The 20,213-nt window shown below is 41.3% G+C and overlaps 1 protein-coding gene across 1 annotated transcript in view; it reads right to left on the reverse strand.

Moving 5' to 3' along the window:
- Nucleotides 1-6,398: 6,398 nt before the first annotated feature.
- The window catches only part of EHD4 (EH domain containing 4), a gene marked incomplete at its 5' end in the record, with an annotated part of 31,425 nt that continues 17,610 nt past the window's right edge, over nucleotides 6,399-20,213 (reverse strand). Inside the window, 3 exons of the mRNA XM_082485254.1 lie at nucleotides 6,399-11,028; nucleotides 13,551-13,715; nucleotides 16,824-17,236. Coding sequence (XP_082341380.1) covers nucleotides 10,492-11,028; nucleotides 13,551-13,715; nucleotides 16,824-17,236 — 1,115 coding nt within the window. The 3' untranslated portion in view covers nucleotides 6,399-10,491. The remainder of the gene's footprint in view (nucleotides 11,029-13,550; nucleotides 13,716-16,823; nucleotides 17,237-20,213) is intronic.

A 20,213-nucleotide genomic window follows, 5' to 3' on the forward strand; every position in this document is an offset into this window, starting at 1 on the left:
TTCTTACTTGGGAAATTGAACATGACAACGGAGTCTGAAAACGAAAGCACAGCAGAGGGTACAAAGATCAGAGCAATTCCCAAGTGGTTTAATTGGGATACAGCAAATGTGAAGGTGAAATGGTGAAGCGTTAGGAATTTGCCAGCCACTGCTTTGAGAAAGCTTATGTGCATAGATAACTGCTGCTGGCAGGCCAAACTGGGATCAAGCTGGCAGTGCCAGCTGCTTCTAAAGTTCACTATTGATGGAGTTCTTGTTAATAACAAAAGGGAAAATAATTCCGGTAACTTGTATAGCCGTGAGTCTCATTTCTGTCACTTACAAGGTTGCACAAGCACAGAACACATCGATCTGGCATCACTGCCAGGAACCAGAGGGTCGCTGCCAGGAATCACAGCTAGAAAGCAGGCAGGCATCCGAAATCAGAAGCTGTAAATGAAGAGGTCCAGCTCAGACATGAGGTAAGGGAATAGCAGTCTTTTCCCTTCTGGCAAGTGTAATTTAGTTAGCATCCAAAAGTGACGGGAGGAAACACGTAAGAAGAAATGGACAACCCCCCCAAAACTCAGTACACATAAAACTTGACCAACAAAGTCTGTATCGTCATACACAGCCTAGAGAAATGTCATACATAGTGTCACATAAGACACCTAAAAATAAAAAATTGAATACGTATGTTACAGGTATCACTCAATATATTCCCTCCAAATTCCTCGACTTGCATGCACCAGCCAACGAATACAACGTAATTCTTAATGATCATTAAATAGGAATAGGATGACAGGAGGAAAGGGATATCCAGCAACTGTTTAGATCTCTTCTGTAAGCTCATTGCTTGGTTATAATTGCCTGGTTATAGTTTCACTCTTCTCTTTTCTGTCTTGCTTTTAGTTATACCTATGTTCTTCTAAAGGTAGGATTATAGGCCGCTGGCTTAAATCTGGTACCGGTTGGCTAGGTTGTGTGTGTTGAGAAAACGTCCTTGCTCCTGTCAAATAGAAGGCAGAGGACCAGCAGGTGAATCGGCTCTGGATGCAGGCATGTCTCCCTATTGCAAGTTAATCATTAACTAAACGATTAAGTGTGTGAAACACTGGCTTTGCTTTTTATGACAATGCAAGACAATCAAAGATGTGATATAAAATTTCAGTAACTCCTGAATACCTGCCTCCATTATTTGTAGTATCTATCTACAGTTCAAAGTTGAAATGGTGGACATTTATGCGACATTGATAAACAAAGCCATTTCCTCAGTTATTTATATCCTAGCAAGGTAAGAGGAAGGGCACAACAATATTTGCGTGCAGTTTCCTGGAGGGACCAGGAAAAAAATCACCCCTGCAGGCTAATTATGGGCCCCCTCCTGCGGCCTCCACAGAGAAGGGGAGCCTTGCCACCGACCTCAGGAAGGAGGAGGAGGACCTAAAGAGCACCTTCCCCTGGCCCTGTGGTCAGTCTGAAGTGGTTTTCCATGATGGCAGCAGCATTTTCTTGTTTCCTAACAGGAAGGGCCCTGATGTGGGACTCCCTTCTGCAAAGTAGCAGCCATATAAGACGTGTTAGTTTTTTTTTTTTAGTACCTTTTCTTACCTGCACACAATCTTGTTCTGCTTAAGAGCGCAACAGAGACCCTGGAAATCAAACAGACCTCACGCCCAAGCAGCCTGGCTTGCAGCCCCAGAGCTCCTCTGCCCCCAGCCCTTCCCCCCACTGTTCTTCCACTCCTGGCAACACCATGTGGAACAAAGAGGGACTGACACTTCCTTTCTACCTATTTGAATATTTTTTGTTTGTCAAATATAGTCATCCTCCTCCTCCTCCTACAACAAGCATGTGAACTCCCAGCTCCTCTCCAAGATGGGAAGAAATGTTTAATCCCCCTGTCGCAAAGAGCGTAAAAGCAACAGTCACAGGACCAGCAGAGGGTCGCAGATGTGGAGTTCGCTGCTCCCGCTCCCACCCCTGACCTGAGTGAGGGCTGATCGCCATGAGCTTTCCCAGGACAGCAGAGCCCCAGTCCTGCAGAGGCCTCCCTGGCCCCATTCCACTGGCTTGCTCCCAGCATTGCCCTCGCCCTCCGGGATGGAGGAGTCTGCTAGAGGGGAATACGTTCGCACAGGCGGGTACAGATGCCTTCGTGTGCCAAAGTGTCCCTACATAAGGCCATTCACAGCTGACAGTCCCGTAACTAAAAGAACCCTTCATTGCACCAAGCTACTGTGTCCATGCTCTGAGCTGTCAGTGAGCAAAGCCAGCTCCGATTTAAACGCTGTGTGGCCACACTCGTGCCTGCTCTTTTAAAGACTGTATTTCTTCACATGGCTCAGGTGAACGGTTTGGCACAACCCGCCACCCTCCATTACATATGCTTTGCATGCACACGTTCATAAAGGGATGTGGAAATCTTGTCTGATCTTCTCTAAAGAGAAGGTTCCCCAAATCTCAGAAAAAATAAGTACGTTAAGTGCAAACACATGCATGACAGCTCAGCCCTTTACCCCCCACTGTGACTCCAGCCATGTTGCTTCCACATGTAAGAGTCTCAAAACAACAAACATCTGGGCCTTGACTCTGCGGAGAAGGAAGGCAGCCCCCCCTCAGGGCTATGGTCTTGTAGCCCCCAGCATGCCAAGGAAGCGCAGAAACTAGTCCACTACCTGGGGCCAGCAGCCTGGGTCCCACAGACAGCCCTCCCCTCTGCCACCCTCCCCAGCCCCAGCAAACAGCTGATGTTCAGGCTCATCAAAGCAGTGCGGACACAGGTGAGATCAACCACGATCCCAGATTATTTCCTAACCACATCTTGAATTACAGCAAATCTTAGACCTCATCGTGGCACGGGGGAGCTACGCTTTGGGTACTGAGAACACCAGAGAGCAGGAGGCAGTAATTGCTGCAAGAAGCTGTTTGCTCATTTGGGATACTAAGGCGGAAGAAAATTTGGGGGGTTAGTCCAAAGCAGCTTAGGAGAGGCATGGAGACCTCCAGCCTTCAGTCTGCACAGATTCCCTGCTTTCACAGGCCTCTCAGCTGAACTTTGTCCCTAAATAGCCAAATACTTCTCTCAGCTTCTCTTCCCGAGGGGCTCCAACTCACCAGCCCCAGGCACACCCCCCTCTGCCCCCCACATACCTGCCTTCCCTGCGCCGCCGTCACGAGCTGCCCCGGGGTGCCACCCACCCCAGGGCAGGGGGGTCCCCGGCCGATGGGGCTCCAGCTCCTCTTACGGCTGAGCTCTGCCCGGGAGGTTCTAAACCGACATCCCAGGATGCTGGGTTGTTATAAACCTCAGCCTCCCCATGCTCTAGTCTAAACTAGAAGTTGCTTTTCTCTTTGAATAGTTGGCTAGCGGCGACATGACATCAACAGGGAGCAGAATTCAAGCAGAACAGTCGAATTACATCATCCAAAGGAACTGGAGCCCCTCGCTGCATTTGAAAAAGAGGACAGCTTAAAGCAAAATCAGATGGATTTATTTTTCCTGGCAGGAAGAAGTTCAGTCATCTTTTTCAAACAGAAAATATACGTTTGCTTGTTTAGTCATGAATTAAGACATTTTCTCCTTGGAGCTGTTTATATTATCTTGAAATATTCCTTCTGTTTCTGAACCTCAAACAGTTAACATAAGAGCTTCAAAGGCTTTGCGGGATGAACACATGGGACAGAGGACTTTAATTCTCTTTCCATTTCATACAAACATAGATAAAGGGTTTCAAGTGACACAAAACCCTCAATATTTTGAACATCATACTGAAAACGGGCCTCAGAAATCACTGCATTGGCAATGCCAGATCTGACTAGTATATTTTTATCAAATTGTTCAGATTTTTTCATTTTTGTTCATTGCTACTAAGGAAGAAGGCAAAACTGCTCCTTTACAGCTGTATTTTAGGGGGTTATTTGTGTATTGGAGTGATAAAGCATTTAGCTCTATTTACTGATGCAACAAAACTGTGAGTCTTACACGCAGATTGGCTCCCAGCACTGTTAGTGTCAGCGTACTGCACCCTTCCCACAGGGATAGTGTACGCCATGGTGTGCTCTCAGGTCTTGGTCCCCCCCTGTCCCGCTCAGCAGATTACCAATTACAATCGCAGCTCCCTCCCAGCCCACATTTCCCAGTTTCATTGTGAAGGCCACCCAGTCACATGAAATGATTGAAGGTAGTTGGCAAAAGATGTAGCATAGTATAAACCATTAACATTAAGGGTGCAAATTTTAGCAGACCAGAGGTAAGGCAGGGTAGTGCAAACTTCAGAAAAACTGCGATTGCTCTTTATTGAAGGCTAAAGTTGCCAAGCCCCGAACTTACTGGTTATAGTTGCATTGTTGGTTAATTTCTTACTTTCAGACTAGACAAGAAATTAATGCATTTTGAGACAAAACACAGAATGATCCGGAATAGGAAATCCCTAAGCATGAGCAGCATCTTTCACCAGTTCCTTGTTTAAAAAATGATAATCATACATAGGAATATTACAGTACATCTGAAATACAGCATCTGGTGAGAGATACATACCATCCATGTAAAATGAGCCACTTTCACTACTATGAAACCTTCAGACTGAAGTGGAATATGGGATGCCGAGCTAGCAACACCTTGGAGAATATGGACAAGCTCCATCTCAGAGAAAAGAATAGGTGGGAGAACAAGTTAGACTTGACATGTACGAGTTTCCAGTATTCGCTGGGCCAGAAAGTAACTGTGAGTCCACAGTCTATCACCAGGTACAAATCTGTGCTAGCATGAAGTCCTGAAGAGAAAGGGAGAGGAACCCGTCTTAGTACCATCGTTTCCACGAGACAAGATATTTTTCCCCTCAGAGGTCAGAAAAGCCGCATAGATTCAGGACTGCTGAATATAATTGTGAAAAACATGTACACCTCCTCCTGACTGTGTTTTGATCACAACAGGTCATAGCTCCTTGCCATGAATCCCAAGTGAATGGAGGCACCTTCAGCAGATGCATTAGTTCATCTGTCTAAGCATGGCAAGGCAGCCAACTCTCTCCTGGGGTTTCCGACCCAAGTCAGGCAGGTTCACCCAAGGGCCAAGCTTTCTAAAAGGTCCTCTGCACTCACAGTTAGTACTTGCAGCATGACAGACCCTTGGATGACAGAAGAGCAGAATAAAGTAGTGTCTGCTCCAAAGTCCTTACCAAACATGGGAGCCAATAACAAGGTTTGGAGAAACTAAACGGTACAGCAGACATAAATAGAAATATTTCACAGTTGAAGGGTGCCAAATATCAGAAGTAATAATTACCACAAAACTTAGAGTCGAACTGGTAGAGTGGACATTCACTGTAATCCATGGTTTATATTTAGACGATGGAAATAGCGGATGAAACATCTATGAAGCGTACTGCAAATTTTTCAGTCTGAAATGTCTTGTATGTGGAGTATGTAAAACACCATTCCACTAAAAAAACCAAATTCCCACCTCCAAACCCCATTAAAACTTCATCTTCTCCAAACTATTTCTGACTTTTATAAGGAACAGTTCAAATGGGCCACGGCAATTCAACAGCAGTGCAGCCTCCAGGAACCCCCAACACACTGTTTTCATGGAAGCACTTGCTTTCATGTGACACATGGCATGACCAGCAGGAGCATAACAGCCTAGCTTGCTACCACTGCTACATACAAAAACCTTCTAATTCTGCAGCAACATAGATTTGCTGGTAGTATGAGCAATAGCTGAACTGTAGCATCCTGATGGCACAGATGTATCTTTGGAGATGCTTCAAGTTATGTGCATATGGGAGGAGAGGGGCAGGAGGAGTTCATCGAAGCACAACATTAATATGAATGCTCTATTGACACAACTGGTTATTTTTAAGTAGTAGGTAGCACAGTGTGAAAGATGTCCTTGGATTTTTTTGGACAAATATATCAACAAATTAATTTTTGCCATACTGCTATTTAATCTGCTCTTGTTTTTCAAGATTAGTACCCCCACTGAAGTCAAAAGAAGTGCCTCTCAGCTCAAGTTTCAAGCTTTCAATCCACACACAAAGTTTTGATTTATCTTCCACACTTGGACTTCAAGAAATTTCCATGCTTAGACATTAAGAAATTCCAAAATTACATTCTGTTCTGCTACAAAAAGCTAATTATGGAGAGGTGTGGGAGGTTTTTTTTTTTTTCCCTTTTAAAATATCAATTTAATTCTGGAGTCAAGCCATGGCATGGGCAGTAATTTCAGCAACAAGTTCAAGGACACAGAAGAGAAATAGCCATAACCTATTATGGATACATAAACCAAGGTGGGAAAACAAGCATCTTGCCAAATAGCTACTATGCCTATGAGCCTTAAGTAGCAAGATTACACAATTCTAGTCACTGAAACACTGAAAAATTAACTTCCAGAAAGAAGCTTACAAAAGAAAATCTCAGATAGTTCAATATTAGTTTATTAAATCAGCAATTTTTATCACCACTTTCTAAAAATGATTACAAAGCATATTAAAATATATTACAGTATCTGCAAGGAATTTATTGTGTAATAAAAGTGCAACAATAATGAACTTACAACTTTGCCTAGCTGGACAAACTGAAGCACACTGCACAGATCAAACCTTCCCTCAAAAATTAAGAGTGCTTTTGAAGTGAAAACACAGTGTTTAACAAAAACATTAGAAAAGGTAAGCATGTGAAGTAGAAAAAAAAAGTTCATGTTCATTCTCAGTGCTAAGTTATACATACCCATCAAATCATACACGTCAAACTCTGCTTGAATTCTGACAGTATCAAGAGCCACCAAAGTGAGTGCAAGTTGTGAAGGTAAGAAAGCGAGAAGAAAATGAGGGCACATTTCAAGTACTGGGGATAAATGACGTTGAAAGTCAGGGACCGGACACTGCTGCTTTGAGGCCATGTTCCCACACAAATCCATACCATCCCCAACTAACAACTGGGACCTCACCCTGACCTAAAAATCTTTGTAAACTCACCACTTTCAAGCTGCCAAAGCTTTAGAAGACTCTCACTGTCCTGTAGTGTGGTTTTGAGCGGTAGTCCCAGATTTTCTGTTCCAGTCTACAACAAAATTCTCATTAATTTTTGTGGGAACAGAATTAGGGTTGGGAATTAAAACTGTGTTGTGGAATAATTGGAGAAGAGGTAAAAGCAACAGTGTCTGCAGCCTACAACAGTGGGCACTGATTTCACAGGATGAATTACGGACAGTTTTGAATGGTCTCGCAGCAAAAGTGATCAAAATCCTAGGCATAAAACGGCCAACAAATCCAACGTCTTAGTCTTTCTTCAGCAGATATCAGTAACATCAAACTGAACACCAAAGATTACCTCACATTGCTGTTCCCAATAACTACTTAGAGCACAATTTCATGAGAGAAGGTAATCTTGCTCATTTCTCATGCTCCTGACACATGGACTCGCCGGCTGCACAGAACATTATCCAAACTGGTGTGTGTGGCCGGTTTAACTAACTGAACAGGCTTGCAGGATCCAACAAGCCAGAAAGCCACCAAAGGCAAACAGAGTAGGCCCATGGGTACGTGAGGAGGTAGTGAGAAAAGAGATCCCTTCCCCTGAGCAACAGCAACCTACTATATCAGTTCAGCTGTGCAAGAAACGGCTGTTTAAAGTCCATCCGAAATGTACTTTATCCCTATCAACCAAGTACAATGCTAGTGCACTGCATCACTTATCTAGAAATACATTTATGCATGCAGGTCTGCATGCCGATCCTGCAGCACTTCTATTCCTCCAGATAAAGAGAGAAAATCCACCTCTACTCCTATACATGCTTCCTGCATTCCCCTTCCAAATTCTTCAGGAAAACCAAAGCAAAACTTTTCGACCCAATCTAGACAAGATATTTTAGCTTATCAAAATGATGCATTTCAATTTGTCTCCCCTACGCCCAATTTAGCACACTGTCATGGAGACTGAAGAAAAGGCTGTGTTCCCAATTTTACTATCAATAAAGCTAGAAAAATAAAATAAAGTCACTGAGAAACTATCCTGCTCCTCTCAAGGAAGGAGGATATTTCTACTGGTATGGGATCACATGGCTCCAATGCATCTGGAGCATCACCCCTGGAAGCTACACACGGTGGGAACTCAAACACGGGTCCACCCCCGGAACCCTGTGTTGCTGAAGAGCAAGGTAAGGCAGACAGTTGGAAGACCAGCAACATCCCAGATCCTCTCACCTTTGCCCACACTGCAGTAGTCACAATACACAATCTTGCTTTCTTTCTCCTGGTTGCTTTCCTTACTAAGCTAGTCAGGCTGGTCATTAGTGTACGAATTTGTTACCGACTGCAGACACTACACACAAACAAGCATACATTACTACTTCTATTTAAACTCCTTCAATGTCTACAGACTACATTTTGTTCAATGAAAAATAAATTACATAGAAAAATCAGTTACTCTGCAGATGTACAGTCACACAAGTAGACTCATGGTCAAGTTTCACAGCTCTACTAAAGTGCACAGAGATGTACTAAGGCTAATTTGGCTCCTAATTTAGGTCTAACAGAAATAAAGTTGGTATGCTTGAATGACATGAAAAAAAACCTAAGAATTAAAAAAAAAAAAAAAAAAAAAAGGCAAGCAAGTCCGCAAGAACAATTTAACTATGCCAGGATATCCTTGACACAGGCCTGGAAGCCTGGCAAGGTAAAGGTGCTCTTCTGTCATTACTTAAAATATCTTCATTGTTTTCCTGTGGTAGAGCCCTGGCAAAGTTCATGCTAATTTCATATCAGAATAGAACAGATGCAGAAAGATAAGAGGTCCGGAAAGATCTGAAGTATTAAACCTGACTGACAACCTACAAAAGTACGATTTGAAAAAAGAAGCTGAGGCTCTTCTTATGTCACCTACAAATCTGAACACGTAAAGCGTGACTAAAATCTTAACTGGCGGACAATACCCAAACTACTTCCCTTCCACCCCTACTGCAAAGATGCTAAAACACTTTTTGGCTTGCTCTGTCTCAGAAGGCACTACTGCTACCACTTACTGAGACTCAAAGAAAAAGTGCTCAAAACTACAGTACCTTTGATGTGTAGGGTATTTCATACTACAAATGGAACGCAAGTCAATTCCTGCTCACATGCATAGAGCAAAACTGACTGCCAAGTTTGATTTTAGAAAAGGACTGGCCCTCCCTGAAAGACTCAAGTTCACAGGGCCAAAAATTTGTGTTACGGTACTGATAAAAATAAGTTGTAAGCAACTGATGCGTTCAACTCTGATTGTGTTGTTAGAAAAATCAATGTTTATTAAACACCCATTCCTTTCATTAATTGTTTTCAATAAAAGAATAATACCTGGAGGGACCAGTTTATAATTTATTACAGTCAGTGTGAAGATCCCTGTTAGCCTCCTCATCTTTCAAATCTGCCACCATAGGAATCAAATCTCTTTTGTGGTTGTCAGCTACATGTTGGCAAAAGAAAGTCACACACTTTTCTTAAAAATATTATATATAAAAAAATATACAGAGATAACTGTATAATTACCTGTAAATAGTAATTAATACAAATTAAAATTTCCCAAGACAATTTGATATGCTTTGAAGAGGTTGACTTTGAGCAACGCACCTTTTCTGAACAGAAAGCGAGGCTTGATTCCAATGGAAAAGTGATTATTTTTTTTTTAAGCTTATGAAAACATTCTGCTGTCACTTTGAACAATTGAGGAATTTATTGTCTGCAGAGCAGCTAAACTGAAACCTCAAAAGAGACTACAGATCCAAGGAACAAAGGATATTCGGTTCTTTTAGTGATAATACTGAGTATATACTCCTATATAAAACTGAAGTAGTTCTAACAAGACACAATGATGACAGATTGAAAGAATCATTTTAATATTTTGTAGTTTTAGCTACAATCAGTGAAGTTTTAAAACAAGTCTGCTCATATTCTGAGCACTTAAAAGATTCTCTCAATTACTCTTCTCTCCTTCTACCCCCAAATTAAATAAAGAAAAACCAACAATAATAAAACTTCCTTTTATATCTGCCTTTTCTTAAACTATAGAGATGCTGACATTCACTCGATGCCTAAAGCATGTTTCTAGCATAGAAAGCGTTTCTTGCATAGGCCGGTGAATTTAACATTTAGAGCTCCCTTGCACTATTTAAAACAGTTTGGAGAAAACTTATGGCTGATAAAAGTATTTAGGTCTAGAGAAGGTCAGTGATTTTTATACATGGTCTTTTCTGCTTTATGGTTGTAAAGGCAGCAAGACATGGAAGCAGGACTACAAAAACATTTTCACCTTACCATCACACATTATGACAGATCTATACAAGGCACTTGTGATAAGCATGTCTCAGTGAAGGTCAGCAGGACCAACTACATGAATGTTTCCCTCCTACTATGCTTCTAATTTCAGTAACTTGAGTGAAATGTGCTGTGAGGTTTAAGGATCTAAGCCTAATTTCAAAATTTTGGTGGTTTCAACGTTGAAAGATTTCCAAAATCCTCATTCTTCTACTTGTATTTTTCACTCTGCTGTCTGCAAAGGTTTCCTGTGAGATGGTGGCACCAGGTGGGAAGGTAGTGTGCCAGGAAGTTCATATCCATCCAATTTAATCTTGATAAGATGTTTTGCTAATGCAAACTCCTCATCATCCAACATCCCATCACCATCACAGTCTGCAAGTTTCCAGATCTTCCCCAAGACACTGTTGGGTAGTTTAGAAGTCACCATCTCCTTCTTTGCACTGATCCCAGATATTTTGCCATTGATTGGTGACAGAGTGTAGAAAATCTCATCATAAGCAGGTTTATCTTTGGCAACAACCCATTCATCTTCATCAGCTCCTTCCTTAACACCTTCTCCATATCCGTGGCCAAAGGGTCCTGCCATGGTGCCATCAAACGCTCCACCATGCACCATCTCTGTGGGCATATTGCTCTCTTCCTGGGTGATCAGGCTCATCAGGGAGGCAATTTTGTTGGCCAGCATGTTATCCACAGCTTCAATTAGCTTTGGTTTCAAAGAGTGAAATTTAGTGAAGTCACAAGTCTCCAACAGCTCCTGTCAATGACAAGGGTTTCAGTGACAGCAGTTAGAAAAAACCTCCAATACATTGAAACAGGTTAAGGAATGGGCTTTAAATTAAAATAATCTGTTATCTTTTGAAGCGGTTTCCATAACCGAAACCCCTCTTGAAGGAGAAGCAAAGCTGACACATATGTATCATACGCCTAATATACTGGTGAAGTGAAATACATTAAGACAATTTTGCAACAGTGTATGAACCGGTCTATTAAATTACATTTAGAAAACAATTTTCAAAGCAGCAATGCATAAGAACATGGCAGTTGATGAATGTTACCTAACAACTTTCCATTTGGTGATTTTCTTCCAAACATCAAAGAAAATATGCAAGTAGGCCCTCAGTTCTGCTAGCACTTATGCAAGTGTTAAAGTTAAAAATAAATCCAAGAGTTTGCAGGACTGATCTGATTTTATAGATTAAACTTCTTGTTTGTGGTTAGGTCATGAAGAAACGTCCTTTACCAATAAAGAACAACTGAGTTGGGATAACAGCAGCAGTGTTTTCATAGAAGTGCTGCCAGAACTCCTACGTTACATGGTCCCTGCTGAGTTTTCATCTTGTACATAAACTCCTACTAACCTCAATGAGATGTTCAACTAGGTGATACGTGCTATTTCAACACAAGCCCAAGCACGGTTTACACCAGTGTGTTGAAAAATTAAAAATGCTGTAGGCAATTATTAGGTGATTTCTACATGCAAAATGCTAGCCAAGAAGAGAGAGTCACAGTGGAAACGGCTAAAAAAAAAAAAAACCAAACAAAAACCCCCAAATCCCCTCTCAAAATGGTGTTAAACTGCTTTGACTAATTACATCTGTCTCAGGGACCTGCTCCCATATATATCAGAACTGTAATAATATGAACCCAAGAAACCTGAAGCACGGGCAAGTGGCATTGCCCATGTACACAGAACTTTGGATTTCTTAGAGGAAAACCATCAGCCAACAATCATTGCTGTTCAGGTGATGTTTACACATCATCACCTGATTTCCAGCAACTGATCAGGATAAATTTATGACACACAATAAATCTTAGAAAGCAAAGGTCAAATCTGCTATCTGTTCTGGCACAATTTTGTTTTCTCACCATTTTACTCCTCATTACAGAAGTGACTAATCTCTCGTGCATATATTTGCTGCCATCTGCTGCTGAGGCTTAGCGACATGCACTATTAGCTTTACAAAGTTCCGTTCAAATTTTGTGTCAATATCCAAGTGATCACCTCTCACTCCCTCATTCCCCATCACCAAGCCAAGTGGCAAAGGAATTGAGTTGACTTTTTCCACACAACCCCCTTTTAAAACCTAACTCATGAAATCCTTTCAACAATCCTGCCTGCAAAAACTCAGCTGAAATAGATCTTGTGCTTCAGCTATAATTTACAGTCTCATGCCAATAATTGATTCCCAAGTTAAATATTTTAGTTCATAAAAGAAACCTGTGCATCCCTGATAGAGTGATGATTGGCTGATTAGCCTAGGATGAGCCGTGTAAATGTACCATACAGATTGTGAGAATGATACACAAGTGTCAATCTGGAAAACATTCTCCATCACACTCATCGCTAGCCCATGGTCAGATCAAACTACAGGCTCCTGATCTCATGTTCAGCTTCCAAGCTCAATTATCTTCTAATTCAAAGGCCATTTAAGAAGCCTATGATCAGAGATCCAAAAGTTGCAAATTGAGGCTTGAGGAATAAATTGAAAGCATTGCTAAGACAACATCATTTGTCCGTCCCTAGGATACTCTGTTTCTAAACAACTCACCTCAAATCAGATGACAGAAATAAAAAGGTGAGAAAGTGACAGAAAGTTGGTAGTAAGATTGCATAAGTTTCAGAAGAGGAACAAGAGACAGAAGGTATTTAAGAACGAATGACAGGAGTAGAAATTGAGAACTTCTGTCTCTCTTCTTCATAGAATACAAGCTCAAAAGGACAGGAAAAAACTGAAAGGCACTGTTTTCAGAAGAGAGAGGTTTTAAGTCGGACTTTTCAGTTTGTTACTCAATGGCAAACAGTAAGAGCAAGAACAGAGTAGGGTAAAAACAAAGAATATGTGACTACAGATATCTTCACCTATGCAAGTATCTGATAGCATTACAAAAGTGATATAAATACCCACATTTAAGACACAAAACAAGAACCACCTTAACCTCTAAGTTTCCACTGCCATTTTATTCACAAAGCCTTTAGTCTTATCTACCCTGAGAGACCAAATATTGACAGAAGGTCTGATTCCTTATGGCAATTTCTATAATCCTGTATCAGTGGATGCACACTAAGCAAGTTACCAATTTTTTTTTTTGTTCTGGACTGCTTCCACATCATGCTAACCCCATAACAGGCACGTGATTGAATGTCACTTCAGCTGCTATATTGCTGAAGACCCTAAACTGAGAAAATGCTGAGATACTCTGTCTTACTTTTTCCAATTCAACAATCCTGTTGGAAAGTTAGTATTATTTCAGAGGAACTGTAATCTATCACCTTACCTGCATTTTCTTGACTTCAGGGAAGTCCCCTGCTGAGATATGGTATTCCCTTTGCAGTTGGATGTAGATCTCTGGTAATCTGCTGATCAGTTCCTTCTTCTTGTTCTCTTTTCCAAATACAGAGGGCATTTCTTTTTTCAGATAGCTGATGATATAAGCATGAACCTAAGAAGAAGCAAAACTGAAATCAATACTCCTGTTTATCTACACTTAACATTAGTGTTCTTCTCCCAGGTCACAAAAAGAAACAGAAATAATATCTTTCCCTAAGTCAGCTCAAGGATACTATCAATGATTATTTCTGGAACTTCATGTTTATACGAACAATTATCAACTAGCTATTGCTGCTTTCAGCATTCCCTTGAGGGGCAGAGAGAAAGCAAACACATTTAAAAGAAATACAGATGAACACTTGCAGTTTAAGAAGCAGCATGGTACAGCATTCTGTCACTACCAACAGTGAGACCAAAGCAAGGCCCTAAACCCACGTCCTGGCACTACATGCATGGATCAGACACCGAGCACCAGCTACACTGGTCCATCTGTCCCAGTGGTAGGCATTTGTAAGTCCATTTGCCTCACCAATTATTGTGGGAAGTCATGGAATAATGCCTCAAGTAATGCAAGCATGCTAAGTGGCAGAGCTATCTAACTGAAGTGACTCTGCATTCCTACCTATTTACTCCCAGAAAAGGAATACCTATAGTCTACATTTACGCAGCCACAAAAGGATGACAGAGCAGTCAGTATGCTAGAACAGCAGCATGCCACAGCTGTCTTGCAAAGCATTGCAGAGAAAAGTAGAGCGATTCCAGCCTATAAAGACAGACATTAATTTAGGATGACAAGTCCTAAAACTTATTGGTACTTGCAGAGCTCTTCAAATTTCCCATCTGCTGTGATTATGATAATCCAGCACTGCCATCAAAACATCCATCCTGCCCATGCACCCTTATTTCACCTTTACCCTTGAGACATTCATCTCTTCCCCTTACCACCCTCCCACCATGAAAAGGATCTCCGTGGCCACAGTGAGTGATCTGGTCCAGGACAGAAACAGTGGGTTGCACTTCTTAACTAAGGTGAGTTCCCTTGTCCAGTTCATGGTGTGGACACAGATATTGGTGCTGCACACAAGAGGGAAGCACAAGGGCTGGCTTCTTTTAGAAGCAATGCGCATCTACCACAGCTTGAAGTGATCAAACTGCTTTCCTATGCTCCACAACAGGCTAAGTGTTTACAGAACTCAGGCCCTTCTTCATTAAAATACAAATATAGCTGTTGCCAAATCAGAAGTTACACGCAATTTTCACACACACAGAAAAATGCATAAAAAACCCATTCAGACCATTGAACAGTAAAAAGCTGAAAGTTTGAAGACTGGAAGAAGACAGATTACCACAAAAAAGCATCCCTAGAAAAAAGTGACTACACAGACGTGGCGTAAATACAATAATTAATACCTACCAAAACACCCCAGAATAAGCCTTGTAGTATTCTGTACAAACTTAACACATAACCTGTACAGAGAAAGTGCTCTTCCATTCCTTTCCTTACTTATTTAGAAGGTTAATAGAAACTGGAAAAAAAAAAATCTCTTTTGTTTTTAAAGAAAAATAGCGTAGCCACTTCTTCTTTGCACATCTTATGATCCCAACTTTCACATTTGACTGTTAACAGAACAACAGCAAAAAATGGACAAGAATATACATTCAATATCACTTCCTCATATCTAGAATAAGTGCATGAATTTTAATTGCAGATAAATTTAAATTTCTACAGAGGAGAAAAAATTAACAGCATAAAGAAGCAGGGTTTCTGCATAAACCCATTAAATTTTCTAATAGGGTAGACATGAGTATTTCTCCAGAATGACAGAACAAGGAAGAAATTATTTTACAATGAGGGTGGTGAAACACTGGAACAGGTTGTCCAGAGAGGTGGTAGATGCCCCATACCCAGAAATATTCAAGGTCAGGTTGGATGGGACTCTGAGCGACCTAATCTAGTTGAAGATGTCCCTGCTCATTGCAGGGGGGTTGGACTAGATGACCTTTAAAGGTCCCTTCCAACTGAAACTATTCTATTATTCTGATTCTGAGAAAGCTTAGAAATAATTGTAAGTAATTTTATGGATCTTCTGTTTAAAATAATACTTCTATCAAAACCAGAAAAGTATGTTTATAGTTCACAAGCAGTAACAGTTGCACATGTATATGGTATGCGGTCTAAAGTCTGCAAGTAGACACATGTGTTTCTTATAGATAAGAACAGTTCCCATCTTCAACATGGGATAGCAAGTCACAGGACTTAAAAAAAAAAAAAAGTCAAATTTGACAGCAAGTTAACCATTTGCTTTTATTTTTCAGTTAGAAGAGATTAAGAAACAGAAATAGGACAAAAATATACCATGTAACACTGTGGTTGTAGACACAGTGTTGTCACACACAGCCTGCCCCATGCAGACTACTTAGTGACTCTAAGTTGCACATAATGCATGTACTCCTCCAGAGCCAAAAACAAGGGGAACAGCAACTACAGTGCAGCACATGTTCCTGAATAACGAGAGATGGGTTTTTCAGGATATGATGACACAAAGTCTCTATCACCTGAGTGTCTCTGTGACTCTGAATGAAGAAGATATAATCCGAGAGGCTCAAGAGTGTCAATCTAATGCACAAGCACCTCTCCATCAGTTTCCTTGCTTCAGCAAGACTGAGGCTTTTAATCAGTCTTGTATTCCAGGATATAACATAAATTTATTTAGTCAAAGTGTCTTTCCACAGCAGCTGATTCACAGTATGCAGTGAGGCATTAATATGCAAAAAAGCATATGGAAGGTTGCATGTGAATAGTTTTGGTTGTGTTTTTTGCCCCCGTTTTTTTTTTTTAAGTGTTCTCTACATAGCAGCTATTGTTAAAAAAACCAAGTGGTTTATCTCTGAAAAGTAGCATTAAGATTACCCTGTTGCACAGTGAAAAAAAATACAACTCACTCCCCTACCAAGCAAACAATAGCTTTAATGGCCTAAAAAGCATCTAATCCCTTCTCTAAAGTTAGGGAAGCATCCCAGTACAAGTCTCGATTTCCTCCTACTTGCTTCTATATCCTGGGTGCCTACCTCTTCCTTCAAAAACTGATAATTCAATCCATTTGCTGAAAACCACACAGTTCCTATGCAAAGAAAGATTGGGAAGGGTGAGAAAGGACACACTGAAAGAGACAGAAGAGACTGCTCATTAAATTAATTTCGATTTTTTATCTTTTCTTACCTTTGCAAGTCTCGCCCGCTTAATGAGATCATTGAGTTTCCGCACAGCAGCCTTCTGCGGGAGACTCTGGATATCCTTGAAAAGATCCTGTGCCTCAGCTTCAAAGAGTCTTCGATTCTCTGTGTTTCGGAGAGGATGGGCCCAGAAGGAGCCAATGTAGACCCGCAGCACCTCTGGAGTGTTGATCACCTTTCCCAGGGACCACATGAGCGCACCGTAGACCCTCATCAGCTGCTGTGTGTCCACTTGGTCGGCCTTATTAAGCACCACTCGAATCTTGTCATCCTGGCCCCGGAATGACTTAATAGCCTCCGAAAACTCATCGGATATATCCAGCTTATGGGCATCAAAAAGGAGGATGATGCGGTCGACCCTCTCAGCAAACCACTGAAGGACTTGGCAGAAGTCATAGCCTGAAGGAAGAACACACTATTACAGTCGTACCATTCAGATAAGGGACACTCGGAGATGGTAGGGCTGGGGATGGAGAACAAGGGGATCATAGCATCTACCTGGGGGAAAAGAGGAGACAGACCACCTGGAGGAGAGAGTCTGTGGATAATGAGGTCAGGACAACTGTATCCTACACTTCCTTAGACCGGTCTCACTATTTCTGCCTTTTTTTTTTTTTTTTTTTATCACTGCCCTTCCTTCAACCTTGCCATCCCTCTCCTATGTCACTGTCTTTCGTGCTGCTGTGAGTAACCATCTCACACCCATATTTGCCTCTTTGCAGGAGTTCTGGCTCCAGCAGACTGTCCAAGCTAAGCAGCCCTGTGGGGCTCTTATCACAAGCTCTCTTTTCATCACTGTTAACACTGGCCACTTTGGTAGCATTGCCTATCTGTACTAACAAGGAAAACAGCACATGCACAGCACTCCAGCGTAAGTCAGCAATCAAAAATATTTGGATTTTGAAACCATTTCTGAACTCATCACTCCTTGCATTGCAACACTTGCTGTTATTTCTACCACAGCAAACTCGGAGATCTAATTTACAAGTAGTGTGACTACATTGCTGGTGGCTTTGGGGACATGACAGGTTACAGAACACAATGAGCAGCGAGCGAGCTTTCTGATCATCTGAAACAAACTTTTTGATCTTCTAAAGGAAAGCCTATTTGTAGCACCTGTTTGAATGCTTTTATAAATGCAGCTGGCAGCATAGTCCACACAAACAGTATTCAGGAGCTCCTTATTCAGAAGTGACACATTTAATCCACAGAGAGTCACCACTAGTGATGTGGCAGTGGGCTTGGCATGGATGTGACTCATCTCATTTGAGTAACGAACAGCAAGGTATGAGCTGGGAGCAGACATCCCACCCCTCCTCTTCCTCTCAGAAAGAAATCAGAGCTAAAAGAGGGAGCAGTCAAAATGCAAGATCTGGTGTAAATAACCCAAACAGAATCGACAGTTTTGCCACCAGCAGCATATATTCAAATGACAACAGCAAAGAAAGCTCAGTTACCACCAGCGAGCTATCCAGGGTGTCTTTCGTCCTTTCTCAGCTGAGTAAGATAAGCTTTTAAACCTTCAATCCCCCAGCAAAGAAAACCCACTCAGATTACTCATACATGAGCCAATTATACAAACACTTCATACACCTGGTCCCGATACAAGCAAAACACTCGTCACCACTCCTCCACTCCTCTTTCTCCCTAGCATCTTTTAAACAGTATAAATAAAAAGGCAGGGAGCATTTTAAAGTTGCTTAGCTTTTCTTAAAACAATGCTGGTTCACTCAAGTCATTACTCACTATACTTTCAAGTTGTTGGTCTTTAACCAGGAACCCAAAAGCAAATCGGCTTTTTTTTTTTTTTTTTTTCTTTCCAGTACAACTTGATGAGGGCCAACATCAAGAAAAGCAGACATAATGAAAGTAAACCCCAGATTTGTCATTGAGCATATTTGTGCACGTTTAGCAACACAGGAAAGAACTCAGTCTAAAATTTTTTTATTTATAAATGACAAATAGCATATGAAATGAAATCCAGAACTTCTAGTTAATAGTAAGAAAATGTCCCCAGTTACCTGCCCCCCACTTTCCCCAAAGAGATCATAAAACCTCACTAAAAATCCAGCACAGACACATCAAACTGAAATGAGAGAAAAAACAAATGCTGAAAAGGTATTATTAGCATCCAAAAGAATGCAGGTCAGACTCATTAACTGGCCATTAAAAAAAAAAAAAAAGCCAACATAACCTTTCCCATTAAAAGGATTACTTTGTAAGGAACGCAAAAATGCCCCTTTCCCAATAATGCTGCTCTGATGCTTTCATATGCTCATTCTTTCCTCTGAGCAGTTCCTGAAGAGCTAAGCATGAGATGAAAGGTGTGGGCAAGGAGGAGAACTGCACAAAATTCACCTCGAAAAGAACTCTTCTCACTTTACACTAACAATCTTATCAAACCCAGTATGAATAATTTATCTTTATAAAAACTTAGCAGGAAAGAAAGGGAGAAGCGAGATCTTGTATGTCACTTGCATATCACAACGTAGTTGCTGCAGTGCACAAATCCGAGCTACGCAATAATCTGTTCTGATTTCACTCATGTAGAAGGAAGTCTGCTGGAAATGAAATACATAAAATTGCAAGATGAAGCAAGTCAAATTCTATTAAGTTTTCAACAAATGGGTATGTGCGAAGGTGACTTATAAGGCTAGTTAACTAAATATATAAATTCCCACCACACATTCGATGTATTTTGAACTGTAAAAACAATTGTACAGTCAACAGGTATGTTAATTAGCAATAAATTTATTTTAAATATGAATTAAACATTAATGAAACATTTGCTTTGAGAAAGAAAAGTCCACTTGTTGAAAACTGCTAAGAAACAGACCTCAAAAAAATCTGGCATCAGTAACAGGTTGAGCAGAGACCACAGAGGAGAACAAAACAGAACAACGCAGAAGAGGTGAAAAAGTTAGAGAGAGACTGCATGTGGTTACCAGCTCTGGAAACGCTGGTGAGAGGAATCACCATGAGCTCTCACTTGTCATTAGCACAAAGCAAAGTACCAGCCCCGTGCTTGACAGCCACCAGCCGTACTCAAAGATATAGCTGTGCAATCACACGGTGCGAGCACAAATCAATTTTCTGTGCCAGTTAGTAATAAAGATTTTAAAAAAAAAAAGTAGGCTTTCCCTTGTGGGCCCAAGGTAAGTAATTTCCAACTTGCCCTAATACCATCTCACAAAGCTTTTGCAATTCAGAAAACAATTAAGGAGGCTAGATGGGCTCCACCCATCCTCTGTGAGCGCAGACAGACAGAGTGTCCAGTTCTTCCAACCCTGGGGCTGGTGCTACTGGCAGAGCAGATGAGAGGCACCTCTCAGATGAACGCTGCAGTGAGGAGCCTCCAAGCTCAGGGAACAATATC

This window comes from Vanellus vanellus (assembly GCF_965231255.1).
Source record: "Vanellus vanellus genome assembly, chromosome: 6".
Lineage (NCBI taxonomy): Eukaryota > Metazoa > Chordata > Aves > Charadriiformes > Charadriidae > Vanellus > Vanellus vanellus.